The sequence below is a fragment of the Lathyrus oleraceus genome, chromosome 2 (assembly GCF_024323335.1).
Source record: "Lathyrus oleraceus cultivar Zhongwan6 chromosome 2, CAAS_Psat_ZW6_1.0, whole genome shotgun sequence".
In the NCBI taxonomy this organism is placed as follows: Eukaryota; Viridiplantae; Streptophyta; class Magnoliopsida; order Fabales; family Fabaceae; genus Lathyrus; species Lathyrus oleraceus.
The window spans coordinates 52,374,512-52,391,390 of NC_066580.1; the positions used below are offsets into that span (position 1 = coordinate 52,374,512).

The 16,879-nt window shown below is 38.3% G+C and overlaps 2 protein-coding genes across 7 annotated transcripts; one reads left to right on the forward strand and one right to left on the reverse strand.

Moving 5' to 3' along the window:
• Positions 1 to 243: 243 nt before the first annotated feature.
• Positions 244 to 1,066, reverse strand: LOC127118057 (abscisic acid and environmental stress-inducible protein). 6 transcript variants are annotated; one of them, XM_051048196.1, is made up of 4 exons: positions 886 to 1,066; positions 665 to 799; positions 557 to 598; positions 244 to 514 (listed from the first exon to the last, which is right to left on the reverse strand). In XM_051048196.1, the coding sequence occupies exons 1-4, from the start codon at positions 995 to 997 to the stop codon at positions 375 to 377; spliced, it is 429 nt and encodes a 142-aa protein (XP_050904153.1). In that variant the 5' UTR covers positions 998 to 1,066; the 3' UTR covers positions 244 to 374. The 6 variants fall into 6 exon arrangements, with proteins under 6 accessions (XP_050904153.1, XP_050904155.1, XP_050904152.1 ...); XM_051048198.1 differs by lacking the exon at positions 557 to 598; XM_051048195.1 differs by lacking the exon at positions 557 to 598 and having other exon boundaries at positions 244 to 556.
• Positions 1,067 to 14,808: 13,742 nt separating this feature from the next.
• LOC127121892 (uncharacterized) lies at positions 14,809 to 16,676 on the forward strand. The gene is made up of 4 exons (XM_051052322.1): positions 14,809 to 15,223; positions 15,446 to 15,735; positions 15,823 to 15,946; positions 16,372 to 16,676. The coding sequence occupies exons 1-4, from the start codon at positions 14,809 to 14,811 to the stop codon at positions 16,674 to 16,676; spliced, it is 1,134 nt and encodes a 377-aa protein (XP_050908279.1).
• The last annotated feature ends 203 nt before the right edge of the window (positions 16,677 to 16,879 follow it).

Here is a 16,879-nt window from a genome sequence, read left to right on the forward strand (position 1 = left end):
TGTCTAGCCTTTGAATGTTTTTGGATCTGTTTATGAAATGGTGCAATGTATTTCCATCGAGAGGCTATCTCCATCTTAGTGAAGCACATTTTCTCGATTATGTTTATGACTTATACAAAGCTTTTCATTACTAAGATTTTATATGCATGAAGCACCTTATGTTAATATTTGCTTGTTATGTCAATTCATGTAAGAATTCTCTTAGACAAATCAGCAGAATGGATTATATAAAAGAAGGCAATGTTCTAACAACAAGGATGATATTTGATATATTACACATGATAACATAGTGATTTATCTATATACTCTTTTGTTGGAAACCCAACAGTATTTATTCATGATTACACATAGTACATGCATGCATGGTGACATAGTCAGTTACCATTGTTGGAACTACCACCATGTCCACCTCCACCACCATAACCACCACCACCATGGTTGTATCCTCCTCCACCACCATTGTAACCACCGCCTCCATGGTTGTAGCCTCCTCCGCCACCATTGTAACCACCACCTCCATGGTTGTAGCCTCCACCGCCACCGTTGTAACCACCACCTCCATGGTTGTATCCTCCTCCGCCACCATTATAACCACCACCTCCATGGTTGTATCCTCCTCCGCCACCATGGTTGTATCCTCCTCCGCCACCATTGTAACCACCACCTCCATGGTTGTATCCGCCTCCACCACCATGGTTGTAGCCTCCTCCACCACCATTGTAACCTCCGCCGCCACCATGGTTGTAACCTCCACCGTAATATTTGGCATCATTTAATTCATCTGACTTTTCAACAACGTCTGCAAATATAAATAATATGTGAATTTAATTCTGAAACAGTATATGTAGTCATATTTTGGAGAATAAAATAAAAAACATAATTTACCATCTTTGGTATTAGTTGAAGTCTCAGTTAAATCCCTAGCTGAAACCTCTGAGGAAATAACAAGAACCATGGCCATTAGGCCAAGGATGAGAATTGCTATTTTGGAATCCATTGTACTCAACTCAAGCTCAACTGAAATGTGATATTTGGTAGTATTGGATGAAAATAATAGTAAGAGAGTGTGGTCTATTTATAATGGAAGGAAGGATGAATCAATACGGAAGCTTTACTCGGTAGTTGGGATGGAGCTAATCTGTATTAATTCAATCTTGTCTACTTGCTACCAGCTGAAAGTGACGGTTTTGAAATCACAGTACTTCTAGTCAACACTTAATATATCGTGCTGCCTCGTGGAGCTGTTATCCAAATAGAAACAGTCTTTGTAGTTTCTGAATTTTAAGTGTGTCCAACTTTCAAAGGCATTCGCAAATGTCTATATACTTGGTTATTTATATTCTCAAATGTGTATGTTATTAGGCTTTTAAGTTCTCAACTATATTTTCATTACAAAGTTTACAAGAGACTTATAAGATATTTACAATTTATGTACATTCAAATGTTATATAGACTATAACTGTTCATAACAGTAGTTAAAAAAAATGAAGGTTTAAAATAACCAAAACATTAAAAAAAACTCTTTTTATGGAGCGGTGTATTGTTTCTAAATTTTAATTGTTTTTATTTATTATTGATTAATTGAAAGTAATTGAAGATTTATATTTTAATTGTTACAGAACCGCGTTCCATCAAAGCAATTGTCATTGATGTCCGATGAGATCAAAGGAATTGTCATTTATATTATTGATTAATTGAAAGTAGTTGAAGAAATTCTCTGATGTGCAAATGTCAGGTAAGATCAAAGCAATTGTCATTGATGTCGGCCTGATTCTGATTGTGGATTGTTCCCTCACCATGCTCGAGACTACATGGTTGTTCTAGGGGTTACACCGAGGATGGTCTTAGAGGAGTTCAGGGATAACAGGGGTGCTTACTTTCGTCATTCTTGACTCCATGATACGTATCAAACACTAATGCAACACTCTATGAATGAGGAGTCCGCTAGGGTATAAATGTTGCTTCTTGTAGGATGTACTATCTTAGCAGATATGTCTCATGTATAAATCAATGCCAAGCACATACATCTGTTTTCTGACTTTGATCATCACAATTGGACATGAGGGTGTTTTGCTTTGACGATATTATATAATTCCCTTGGAGAGACTGCTGTCTTCGAGACGAGATAACTTGTCAGTTATATGAGGTTATTTCAGGTATGAATATTTATTAAATGAGTATATCTTGGGTTCGTAATAAAAAATGATGAAAAAATAGAAGGGGATGTAAACCATCGATTTCAAGATGAGTGGTTGAAATGGAGAAGGGCGGCAAGTGTTTTATGTGATGCAAAGGTACCGCTCAATTTGAAGGGAAAGTTTTATCAAACTGCCGTAAGACCTGCGATTTTATACGGGATAAAATGTTGGGTGGTTAAGAATCAACACATAATAAAATAAGTGTAGCAGAGATAATGATGGTTCGGTAGATGTGTGGTAAGACTCGACATGATAAAATAAGAAATGAAAATATTATAGAGATTTTTGGGGTAGCGCCTATAGTAGAGAAGATGGTGGAAAATAGACTTAGGTGGTTTGGGCACGTAGAGAAAAAACCAATAGATTATGTAGTAAGGAAGGTAAACCAAATGGACAGAAGGTAAACAATTAGAGGAAGGGGAAAACCTAGAAAGACTACTAGAAAAGTTATTAAGAAAGATATTGACATTAATGATTCAGATAGAAGCACGGTCCTTGATTGAACATTATGGCAAAAATTGATCCATGTAGCCGATCACACTTAATGAGATAAGCCTTAGTTATTGTTGTTGTTGTTTTTGTTTTTGTCTTTCAAAGACATTTGGTATATGTGACTTCTTCTTCTTGTGTAGTGTAGGATATAAAAGCATTTCCCGTCCATTTATGAGAGGCGTGATCTTTTTCATATCATTGATGGATTGCCATGGGCCACTAGATGAGGGTTATACATTCTCATTCAGATGGTTTTCATGAGTAGAATAAGAGGATATATGTAGTGATCATAGACAATGTCATATGGACACCCTACGTAGACCATTGAGTGCACCAAGAGTTTAATGACATTGCCCTTTTTTGGCTTATCTGCAATCAGATAGTTCTATGGCTAGATATTTTCTTGAGAGGTGTTTGCGTCAGTTTGGGTATGTTCAAGGCATCCTTAGACTAGTCGCTCTTATGCCATTTTATGGGCATTTATAGATGGTTTACGTCTAACATATTGAGCAATTCTCGTGCTATCAAAGATAAGTAGTATGGGTGTCTTTTACAAAGCAATGTTTGGACAGTTATTTAAAGTGGTACTTTAAAGTATCTCACCCTCGCATAATCCCATATGTTCATTCTGCAAATGATGTTGGACCTTCCCACGATGGAGGACCTTTAGATGATGTGCCATCGCCTCCACCTGGTATGACTAACCAGCAACGACTGTAGAGGATAACACTTCTTTAGAATAACCTCATGGGTTTGGTAAGCCCATATGGTGAGATCTACACCGGGTTGTCTGAGATAACACACATTGGTCGTGATAGACTTAAGTAAATTTTATTAGCTTTTTGTGTTTACATTATTTTGATTTTTTAACGAATTATTTGAATATTATTGACACTTTAACTTAAAATTTAATTAGATGAAAATTAGAATTACATTAATGTGTGATGAACATAATTTAAAAACGTTGGTTAACATAAATTCATAAGAAAATAACATGAACAAAACTTAAACAATACTCGATGATTCAGGAAGTTTCAACACCTTAATAATATCGTCGACATATCTTAAAATTATTTCATCCACCTCGACCAGACCATTTGTTTCATGTCGGTGATATGTGCTCCACATAACTTTTTAATCTTCATTCGTCGTCAACTCAAAGTTACTGAACCTAATCTTTCTGTCATTATCAATTGATTGTAAATGATACTCAATTTTAATCATCTTTCTGTTTTTAATGTGTTGTAAGTGATTACCTAGTTTGGATTTTAGAATAACAAGAGGGTTGTCCTTTGTGATCCTAAAATCAACATGGAGTTTCATACCATTGAAGTACACAAATGCAAGATACCAATATTGAGACATTGTGATGTGTTTTTGTTAATAACATATGATGCATATTTGTACAAGTTTTAAATCATTAGAGACCATACAAAACTGTAGGTGCGACCACAACTCTATAAAAGTATCGGAAAAGTCTCAACAGTTAAAAACTAACACTACTATATTTTTTAGGGGAGTGGAAAAAATCCGGTATACCAGTTTTTTTTTGGAAAAAAAACGGTAAAGTTTTCCATGCACCAGATTTTTTGAAAATGCCGGTAAAAATGCATACCGAATTTTTGAACGGCCTACCAAATTTACTGCGTCTGGATGAAAATTTCTCAGCATGTTCTTAATGATAAAAATGAGAGGGATATTTTCGGTATTACAAAAATATGAGTGGGTGACAAGTATAATTTTAGGGGTGCCAAATTAAATTCTCAATCGATGGACATGATGTTGTGTTGCGTACTTGCTAAAAAAATTATAGATGAATCACAACCCTATACTGGTATGAGCTTCTAGACGCTTTAGCATTTTTGGATATTAGGGCAAGCTCCCGAGGGTGAGGCACCCTTTTTTAGAGGTGTTTTATTTGGGGTTAGAGCAAGCTCACAAGGGTGATAAGCTCTGTTGTCGGGGTATTTTAGGTGAATATGGGATTGTACCTTTCTCATTATGCAAATTTAGTGGGAAGCTATGCCCTAGCTCCACGACCGAGAAAGTGGTCAAATGAAGCTTGTTCTTCCTAGGATCATGGAGGAAGCAATTCCCTCTTTTTGATTGGCTCTCTTTGGTTAATAATTGTGGGCCCATATCATCACCCATGTTTATTGGGCGAATGGATAGTGAGAGCCTAATCGGGCGGTCTTCTACTCAAATCTAGGTGGCCACATAACCTATTTTGTGTGACTATATGGCTCATTCGGGCGACCTACGACTTTGCAGGGTAGATGAATACAATTATGTCAGTAAACAATCTCTCAAGCATGAGGGATTGAAAAGGACGAATTAATTAGTAAGAGTGCTCACATCCTTAAGACTCCCTTTTACGGATCTATCCCAGGTAGGATTTTTCTTGATGATTGCTTATAGAGAGTCTCTCAAACATGACTTGGGACGAGTCCCTCAAGAGAGACTTAATGGTTGAGTCTCGTAAACGAGACTTGATATCGAGTCCCTAAGGAAATACTTAATAGTCGAGTTGCTCAGAAAATACTTTTAGATGAGCCTATTTTGTGGGACTTTAAGTTTATTCCCTTGGGCGATGCGTTTATATGAGCTTGTCTAATGAGACTCTAAGTCCCTCAAGTGAGGCGTTCATATGAGTCAGTCTGACAAGACTCTTATTTGAGTACCTTAGGAGAGACTTGATGTTGAGTCCCTCAAGCGAGACTTAATAGTCGAGTCGCTCAGGATAGGCTTTTAGATGAGCGTATGTGATAGGAATCATAGTAAATCCCCTTAGGTGAGGCGTTTATATGAGCATGTCATATGAGACTCTTAGCCCCTCATACAAGGCGTTTAGATGAGCATGTATGATAAGAATAATAGTTGAGTCCCTCAGGAGAGGCGTTTAGATGAGCCTGCTTGTTGAGACTTTTAATTGAGTCCCTAAATGGAGACTTAATAGTCCCACGCAAGAGTTTATGCCAATCCCCTCATACGAGACTTAATAGTCGAGTCGCTCAGGATAGAATTTTAGAATAGCCTGGCTCATGGGACTCTTAGCCGAGTCCTTCAAGAAGGAGTTTATATGAGCCTGTATGATAAGACTCTTAGTCCCTCTGGTGAGGCATTCAGATTAGTATATTTGACAAGACTCTTAGTTGAGCCCGTCAAACAACATAATGATGTTGATTCCCTCATGTGATAATTAATAGTCGAGTCGCTCATGCAAGAATTTTAGATGAAAATATTTGACCGAAATCTTAGTCGATTCCCTTAGGAGAGGTGTTTAATGTGCTTGTCTGATGAGACTTTAATCCCTCAGGTGAGGCATTCAGATGAACATGTCTGACGTAAATCTTAGTTGAGTTCCTTAGGTGAGGAGTTTAAATGAGCTTTCATGTCAATACTCTTAATTGAGTCCCTCATGCGATACTTAATAGTCTTATGCGAGACTTCTAGATGAGTCTGTCTATCGAGGATCTTAGTAGATTCCCTCAAGAAAGGCGTTTAGATGAGCCTTCGTGTCGAGACTCTTAGATGAATCCATATGGCGAGATTTAATAGTCTCATAAGATACTTTCAGATGAGTCTGTCTGCCGTAAATTTTAGTTGAGTCCCTCAAGCGAGGCGTTTTGACTGAGCCTATAAGATGAGATTTCAAGTTCCTCAGACGAGGAGTTTATATGAGCATATCTGACAAGAATTTAAGTCCCTGAAGTGAGGTGTTTAGGTAAACCTGTCTGACAAGACTTTCAGTTTGTTAAGCGAAGCATTTAGATGAGCCTTTCTTACATAAATCTAAGTCCTTTAAGAGTTTTTTTTAGATGAGCACGTATAACAAGACTCTAAGTCCCTCATGCAAGGCGTGTAGATGAGCTTGTCTAACGAGACTTTAAATCCCTCAAACAAAGCGTTTAGATGAGCATGTCTGATGAGAACTCAAGTACCTAAAGTGAGGCGTTTATATGAGCCTATTTAACGAGACTTCGAGTCCCTCAAAAGAGGCGTTTAGGTGAGCCCATCTGAAGAGATTTTAAGCCCATCAGGAAAGGAGTTTAGAGGATCCTGTGTGATGTGACTCTAAGCTAAGTCCTATAAGAGAGACTTGTTGTAGAGTCTCTTAGGAGAGCCTTAATAGCCAAGTCTCTCAGGTGATAATTTTAGATGAGATTTTTTTATGGAAATCTTAGTCAAGTACCTTAGGAGAGGATTTTAGATGAGCATGTCTAATGAGACTTTTATTCCCTCAGGCGTGGTTTTAAGATAAGCATGCATGTCGAGACTCTTAGTTGACTTCCTTAGGCGATGCATTTAGAGGATCTTGTCTTACGAGAAATTTAGCAGATTAATTTAGGCCTAGCATTCAGACAAGGTGATCCTCATATATTTTATATATATATATATATATATATATATATATATATATATATATATATATATATATATATATATATATATATATATATATATATATATATATATATATATATATATATATATATATATATATATATATATATATATATATATATATATATATATATATATATATATATATATATATATATCCCATTTCCATTGCCTTTGATGGTGGCAAGGATCTTCCCATGGAAGTCATGCATTCATATGTTTCCTTAAAATGGCGGCAAGGATCGTCCAATGGAAGTCCAAAATTCATATATTTCCTTACAAGGTGGCAAGGATCTTCTAGGGGAAGTCTAACATTCATGTATTACTTTAAGAGGCGACAAGAATCTTCATAAGGAAATCCAACATTCATATATTTCCGTAAGAGGTGAAAAGGATTTTCCAAAGGAAGTCCGATAATTTAATACCCTATACGGTGGCAAAGATCTTCCAGTGGAAGTCTAATAATGTACTATCCTGTAGGACGACGAGTATTTTCCCGTGGAAGTCCAACAATGTATTACCCAATAGAGGCAAGGATCTTATAGTAGAAGTGTTGGCTCTATGTGTTGGCATCAATTTTGGTAAAACCTAGAGTTATCATAAGTTGTCACGCGTGGTGTCTTGACATGTGATATTAGTTTCCTAGAGGATGTTTAAATAGGGTTGTGCAGGATTTAGCTGAGATGTCAGACCCGATGTTAAGACATGTGTATACAGAATATTCAGTCTGAATGTTATGTATCTTAAGATTGCGCTTGTCATGCAAATCTATGTGTGATTGATGTGGAGATTGAATGCGCTATTCAAGGAGTAATTTGATTTTAAACCATATTTGATTTATTTCCCAATAAGGGATGATCATCTATCGTGAATAAGAAGATATGCAAGGAAAATAGATTTAGGGTTTTATGATGTCCAGGCCCATTCAAAAGCTTCTATTTAAAGGCCATGTAAAACCTGGTTTTAACACACAAGAAAACAAACAAAATAGTGAGAGAGAATAAGGATTTGAGTCTTGTGTGAGCTTGTGTATTGTGAGCCATTCATTCATCTTATTGATGATTGAATTAAACTGACTTTTGTGTTGTAATTTTTCCACTCTAAGCTTTGAAACATGAGTGTGTGTTTACTTGGTTGAAGCTTTTAAGCAAGATCAAGTATGTGTTTTTGAAGAGTGTCTTCTTTCTTTGTAATATTTGTTTTTATCACTGCTGTGGTTGAGGGGGAGTGAGTAGGGTCTCTTATCTAAGAGTTCTTAGATAGAAGTCACACGGGTAGAGATTAGGTGAAAAGACTGTAACTTGAAGTTGTTTACTGAGAGTCTTTGAACTAATTATGTTTAGTGGATTTCCTTCCTGGCTTGGTAGCCCCCAGACGTAGGGGAGTTTGCACCGAACTGGGTTAACAATTGCTTGTGTCTCTTGTACTACTGTTTCTTTGTCTTTTATCCTGTTTATATTTTAGTTGTTGTTCAGATATTAGTGTCGTGACATTACCTTTGACATCTCATATCTGATACCAGAATTTCAATTGGTATCAGAGCAGGCATCCTGCTCTGGTTCTGGGTGAGATCTTGGGACGTTACTTTCTAGTACTATGGATAGAGACGGAGGATCTGTTTATAGACCACCAATTCTGGATGGATCTAACTATGACTACTAGAAACCTCGAATGGTAGCCTTCTTGAAATCTTTGGATAATAAGGCTTGGAAGGTTGTTCTAACAGGATGGGAACATCCCGTCATTACTAAGGAAAGAGAAGTTATAACTGATAAGAAGGTTGAGGAGGAATGGACCAAGGAGGAGGATGAACTAGCTCTTGGAAACTCTAAAGCATTTAATGCTATATTCAATGGGGTTGATAAGAACATCTTCATACTGGTGAACAACTGTGAGGTGGCTAAAGATGCTTAGAATATTCTCAAAACCACTCATGAAGGTACCTCTAGAGTGAAGATGTCTAGATTGCAGTTGCTTACTACCAAGTTTGAGAATTTGAGGATGAAAGAAGATGAAAGTATTCATGACTTCCATATGAATATCCTTGAAATTACTAATGCCTCAGGAGCCCTAGGGAAGAAGATGTCAGATGAAAAACTTGTGAGGAAAATTCTCAGGTCTCTTCCCAAGAGATTTGCCATGAAAGTGACAGCCATAGAAGAATCTCAAGACATTTGCAATATGAGAGTGGATGAGCTAATTGGAACCCTCCAAACATTCGAGTTGGGGATGAGTGATGGATCTGAAAAGAAAGCCAAAAGCATAGCCTTCATGTCAAACACTAAAGAGAAAGAGGAAGACAGTGGTCAGGATACTGATGAAGATCTGGCAAATGATGTAGCATTACTGGGGAGACAGTTCAACAAACTCCTGAAAAGGATGGATGTAAGGTCAAAGTCTAATGTCAAGAACAACTCATTTGACATCAGTAGGTCAAATGATGCTGGAAGAAGAACAAAATCTGAGGAAAAATCCAAACAAGGCAAAGGAGTTCAGTGCCATGAATGTGAAGGGTATGGACACATTAGAGCTGAATGTGGGACCTACCTCAAGAAACAGAAGAAGAGTCTTGCTGCTACTTGGTCTGATGAAAGTGAAACAGAAGGAGAGTCTGCCAATCTTGTGATTGCCTTGACTGGAAGATGGGGTTCTGATGAAGACTCAAGTGATGATGAAGTAACCTTTGATGAATTAGCCACTACCTACAGAAAGTTGTGTTACAGAAGTGAAGAAGTGTGTAACAAGTGGAGAATCAGAAGAAATTGATAACCAAACCAGAGGATGAGAAGACAGAACACTTAGAAACCATTTCTAAGTTGAAGATCGAAGCCGTGTTCCTGAACTCCAAACTAGATGAGATGACAAAGTATGTCAGAATGCTAAACAGTGGATCTGACACCTTAGACAAAATCCTCCAGACTGGAAAGATGGCAGGAGAAAAGTCTGGACTTGGGTTCAATGAATCCACTCCTGAGTGTAGTCACACTGGTAGCAACCCAAAGATGTCACATCAGGTGTCTCAACATCACAAGGAAAGACAACATAAAGGAAAACATCAAAGATGGAGATGTCATTATTGTGGAAAATTTGGCCACATAAAACCTTTCTGCTTTAAGTTGTATGGCTATCCTAGTTCAACTCATCATCAATCTAGACCCAAACACCACATCCCTGTTAACAGAAAACAGTGGGTTCCTAGGACTGGTGCTACTAACTTAATAGCTCACACTTCCTTCAGAGTTTCAGCCAAAGAAGACTGGTATTTTGACAGTGGATGCTCCAGACACATGACTGGAACCAAAAACCTGCTAATTGACCTTCAACCTCATGCCACCATCTATGTGACTTTTGGTGATGGAGAAAAGGGTGAAATCAAGGGGATTGGAAAGCTAAACTTCCCTGGAGTCCCTAACCTTGAGAATGTGCTACTTGTTAAAGGATTGACTGCAAACCTGATCAGCATCAGTCAACTGTGTGACCAAGGTCTAAATGTGAACTTCACAAAAACTGAATGTGTGATTACTAATGAAAAAATGAGGTGATAATGAAAGGAGTCAGGTCTAAGGACAACTGTTATATGTGGAATTCTCAAGAAACTTGTTATTCATCGATGTGTACTCTAGCTAAAGAAGAAGAAGTGAAACTATGGCATCAAAAACTGGGTCATCTGCATCTTAAAGGAATGAAGAGGATTATATGTGTTGCAGCTGTCAGAGGAATCCCAAAATTAAAGATTAATGAAGGAAGAGTTTGTGGTGAGTATTAGATTGGAAAACAGACAAAGATGTCACATCAGAAGATCAAACATGACACCACTTCTAGAGTGCTGGAACTTCTCCACATGGACTTGATGGGACCTATGCAGGTGGAAAGTCTTGGTGGGAAAAGGTATGCTTATGTGGTGGTGGACGACTTCTCCAGATACACCTGGATAAATTTTATAAGGGAAAAATCGGATGTATTTGAGGTGTTCAAAGATCTTTGCCTAAGACTTCAAAGAGAAAAAGAAAGACAGGTTATCAGAATCAGAAGTGATCATGGGAAAGAATTTGAGAACAGTAAATTTGCTGGTTTCTGTTCATCTGATGGAATTAGTCATGAGTTCTCATCTCCCATTACCCCTCATCAAAATGGTGTGGTAGAAAGGAAAAATAGAACTCTCCAAGAATCTTCCAGAGCTATGATTCATGTTAAGAAGTTGCCTTACCACTTCTGGGCTAAAGCTATGAACACGGCCTGCTATGTTCACAACAGAGTAACCTTGAAGAAAGGGACCCCAACTACTTTATATGAAGTCTGGAAAGGAAGAAGACCTACTGTCAAATACTTCCATGTGTTTGGTAGTAAATGTTATATCCTGACTGATCATGAACAAAGAAGGAAAATGGACCCCAAGAGTGATGAAGGAATATTTCTGGGTTACTCAACAAACAGCAGAGCATTTAGGGTTTTTAATTCTAGAGCAAAAGTAATGATGGAATCTATTAATGTTGTTGTTGATGATCAAGAGACTGATGTCACAGATGATGTTGAAACATCTCTAAATGATGCCCCGACTGATCTCCTGGATAAAAGTAATGAGAGTGAATCCACTCAAGCTGAACCTGAAGCTGATAAAATTAATAAGGGACCCTCTATCAGAATTCAGAAGGATCATCTGAAAGATCTCATTATAGGAGACCCAAATAAAGGGGTCACCACTAGATCAAGGGAGGTGATTGTTAGATGCCCAAAAGTGCTTATTTGAGCTATCAAATGTGGGCATCTTTCACTCCTTTTTGTTGCTAAAGTGTTTGAATCCGCCATTGCTTTGATGATTTGCAATACAATGTTAAACGATCTTGGTACCTTTAATTTGTGCGTTATTGTGCAGGAATTAGGCATGAAATAATAGAAAATGAAGGCACAAGAAAGTTGGCAAAGGGACCAAGAAAAGGAAGCATTCATCAGCATGCTCGCTAGGCGAGTGCTATAGCGAAGTGCTCGCTAGGCGAGCACCTAGCGAGCTTCCAGCGAACATCCCCAGATTTTTACAGTAGCAAAGTCAGCCAACTCGCTAGGCGAGCAGCCAGCGAAGGTGGTAGCGAACACGCCCAGACTTGGTCAAAAGAACAACCAGCACTTACTCGCTAGGCGAACCACTAGCGAGCTCCCAGCGAGTAATTCCAGTAGCAAAACCATCTAAGCTCGCTGGAGCGAAGGTGGAAGCGTAGGCTTCGCCTAGCGAAGGTTTGTTCGCCTAACAAACATGCAAATCTGGCAAAGGATATTTCTCTGGGCGCAGGTGCCTCTGGTGCCTATTTTGGGGCTCGCTAGGCGAACCATTCTGCTCGCCTAGCGAGCATGATAGCTCAGACAGTAGTACTATAAGTAGCAGGGGCTACTTTTTGGAAGCCATACTTTGTACTTACCATACTTTTGCAACTTAGATATTTTTCCAGCATTGCTCTAGAGATATTTTGTAACCTAGAAACACATTTTCTTCATTTTTCTTCATCTCTTAACAATATTCCACAAAAAGAAGGTGGATTCCCATCCAATCTCGATTCTTCGACTTGGATGTTGATCAACCTTCAACCGAGACTTGTTGTACAAGCCACCATGAAAATGAGTTGCTAAGTTCTTCATTTTGTCAAGGTTAGATGTAGATGATCATGAGCTTTGTGTGTATATGAGATGATCTTCATTTGTAAACTCTTTAATGATGAATATATGGTGAAAACTTTGTTTTATTGAAAACTCTTTGTGTTGGTTTATGATTGAGAGATGTTTACCAACTCTTTACCTAGGTTTTCATCCAATCTTGTTTGTTAGCTAGAGATAGTAATGAATGATTTTGTTCACCATAAGGTTGAACCAAAAAGTTGTCATTTTGATAGATTGTGTTAGAGATAAACAATGGATCAAAATGGGAAAACTCACAATGTGTGTTAGAGATAAACACATTGGGAGGACTTTGTGAAATAGTTTATCATCTAAAGGAGTTTATGAGTCTTATTGATCAAACGTATACATGCAAAGTGATCGTCGAACCCTAACTTTGACAATCTTTATCAAATAGAAAAACCAAAACTTTTACCGCACTTTCTTACACTTTTATGCAAGCTACCGTGACTAAAACCAAACCCCCCCCCTTGTTACTACGAGTTAAGAATTAAAACAACTGTCAAACTGCAGCAATATCTCACAATCCCTGTGGAGACGATAACAAAAACCCGACACTTAAAACTACTTCCAACAGTGATCTCACATGCCTGTTTTGTGTCCAAGATTGAGCCCAAGAATGTCAAAGAAGCCTTAACTGATGAATTCTGGATCAATGCCATGCAGGAAGAGTTAGGCCAATTCAAGAGAAATGAAGTATGGGAATTGGTTCCAAGACCTGAAGGAATAAATGTTATTGGGACAAAGTGGGTTTACAAGAATAAATCTGATGAACAAGGGGTGGTTACTAAAAATAAAGCAAGATTCGTAGCACAAGGATACAGGAAGGGAGGCATTGATAAGACCTTATTTGTCAAAAATGGAGGAAAACTCATGGTGGCTCAGATATATGTGGATGATATTGTGTTTGGTGGGTGTCAAATAAGATGGTTGAACATTTTGTTAAACAAATGCAGTCTGAATTTGAAATGAGCCTTGTTGGAGAACTAACCTATTTTCTTGGGCTACAAGTCAAGCAGATGGAAGATTCTATCTTTCTATCTCAAAGCAAATATGCCAAAAATATTGTTAAGAAGTTTGGCATGGAGAATGCAAGCCACAAAAGGACACCTGCTCCTACTCATCTGAAAGTGTCTAAAGATGAAAATGGTGTCATTGTGGATCAAAGTCTCTACAGAAGCATGATAGGGAGTCTGCTATATCTCACAGCAAGCAGACCTGAAATTGCTTTTGTTGTAGGTGTATGTGCTAGATATCAAGCTGAACCAAAGGTGAGTCACATAAACCAAGTGAAAAGGATCCTGAAATATGTCAATGACGCTAGTGACTATGGGATGCTATACACTCATGGATCTGGATCTGTGCTGACTAGATATTGTGATGCTGATTAGGATGGAAGTGCTGATAATAGGAAAAGCACATCAGGAGGATGCTTCTTCTTGGGGAACAACTTAATATCATGGTTCAGTAAGAAACAAAATTGTGTGTCTTTGTCCACTGCTGAAGCTGAATACATAGCAGTTGGAAGTAGTTGCTCTTAACTGGTGTGGATGAAACAGATGCTGATTGAATACAATGTCACTCAAGATGTCATGAAATTATATTGTGACAACCTAAGTGCTATAAACATTTCCAAAAATCCTATTCAGCACAGCAGGACAAAACATATTGATATCTGTCACCATTTTATTAGAGAACTCGTGGAGGATAAAATTGTAGCCCTAGAGCATGTTGCTACTGAGATGCAGTTAGCTGATATTTTTACAAAGGCCTTGGATGCAAATCAATTTGAATTTCTAAGAGGGAAATTAGGGATTTGTATTTATGAATATTTGTAGCAATTAATATGGAATGGAAAAGGTAATCAAATTATTGTCTGCTTACTTAAAATAAAGCGCCCCTTTATGGTAAATCATCACCTAGTCTTGGAAATACCATCTATTACCTTTTCACACGCAACCTCACTACCTACTCAAACATTCCCAACTCCCTGCTTCTTCCTCAAACTCCTCTGCTAGGGCAACTGAAATCTTTCCCCAAAAACAACAAGATGTCACAACATCAAACTCCATCTGGTTCAAAAACTACTAAGCCTACTCACAAGGATAGCGCTCATTCCATGGACTTTCTCGATGATGAAATTTTGGATGTGGTCCCTCTGTCTGTTATTCCAGGAGAAGCCCCTGACTCAAACCATCCCATGGATGCATCTGCTTCTGCATGCCCCACTCAAGGTAACAACTCTAGTATCCCTTCTAGCTCTACTCATGCCTCTAGTTCTAAGGAAGAAATGCACCACATTGATCGTGTCATAAGAAACCTAGTCACTAGAATCCTGAATGAAGGACATTTTGTGAAGGGAGTCTCTACTCCTCTGTCTAGAATGTACCCCTCTCTTGAGGTTGAACCTCATAGTGAGAAGGATGATGATTCCTCTAGATCTGAGAAGGACATGGCTGCTGAAGGTTTGTGCTCTCTAGGGAAAACTGTGTCTGGTAAAAAAAATTGTGGCATCTACAACTGCCAATGCTTCACAGTCTGAGAAGCATGATTCTGCAAACAATGTGATTGACCTAGAGGATGATAGGTCTGATGATCAAGATGATAGCTTACTTCATCACTTGAAGCCTAGTATGGCTAAGCGTATGAAGACTATAAAAGGTAGATCTGTGGCTAAATGTTGTCAGCTAAGACAACTAAGAAGACTGCTGGTGTAGGTCCCTCCAAATCTTGGAGCAAAGTAGATGTGAAGAAGAGAAAGGTTAGAGAAGTTTTTGTGTCTGACGAAGATGTTGAGGAAGATGTCCCTGACATCTCCCCTGTGAAGAGGACAACTCTGAGGAAGTCCCCTGTGAAAGTTGTTGTTGTGCATTTGGACAATATCTCTTTCCATCTTAAAGATGGAGCTGCCAAATGGAAATTTGTGATCCAAAGAAGGGTGGCTGTAGAGAGAGAGTTAGGCAAGGATGTTGTTGAGGTCAAAGAGGTCATGGACCTAATCAAGAATGTTGGGTTAATGAAGACTGTGGTTGGGTTATCTCAGTGCTATGAGGGATTGGTTAAGGAATTCATTGTCAACATTCCTGAAGATATTGCTGATAAAAATAACAAGGAATTTTGCAAAGTTTTTGTGAGACGTAAGTGTATTACATTTTCTCCCACTGTCATTAACAAGTTTCTGGGAAGAGGTATAGAGGGTGCATGTGAACTGGAAGCTACAGACAATGAGGTCTGTAGTGAAATTACAGCAAGGCAGGTGAAGGAGTGGCCTAGTAAAAAGCATCTTCCTGCTGGGAAGCTGATTGTTAAATATGCCATATTGCATAAAATAGGATCTGCCAAAATTGGGTGCCTACCAACCACATTTCCATAATTTCAAATACCCTTGGAAGATTTATCTTTGTTGTTGGAACCAAGCTGAAATTTGATTATGGTAGATTTATCTTTGAACAAATTGTCAAGCATGCTTCTACTAATGCAGTAAAGCTGCATATAGCTTTTCCCTCAATGATTTGTGGGATTATCCTGAGTCAACACCCTGGGATTCTGAGTACCAATGACCTACCAAGTAGAAGAAAACCTGCTCTATTAGTACACTATAAACTGTTTGAAGGGAGTCATGTCAAAGACATTGTCATGACATCTGCTGTGAAAAAGCCAGCCTCAAAAGGTGGACGTATTGCTGAGCTGAAGGAAATGTGTAAAGAGCTGGGTGCAGGAATACGGGTAGTAACAGCTAGGAAAGAATCGTTGGAAGCCCTGATTGTAAGCTTAGAGCAAGTTGAAGGTGAGAATATTGAACATGCTAAGGAAGCTGAAGCCCAAACCTCTGGTGAGAGGTCTACAACTAAAGATGAGACAAGTGGCAATTCTGGTTCTGATGCTGATGAAGCTGCAAGCTCAAGCTTCTCTGATTAGCTCTTTTGAAGTTGGCCCCCATTCATGAGATGATGTTTTTTTTGCTGTGATGGATGTTCTGGTTGTTGGCAGCTATGTTCTGCTGCTTTGATGTTTATTTTTCTGGATTTTCTGGTTTGTTGGATTTTTCTCAGCTCGTTTAAAGCTGTGTATGTACTTTGATCTGTAACACTTAACCTTTGACATTCTGATTGTTTAACTGA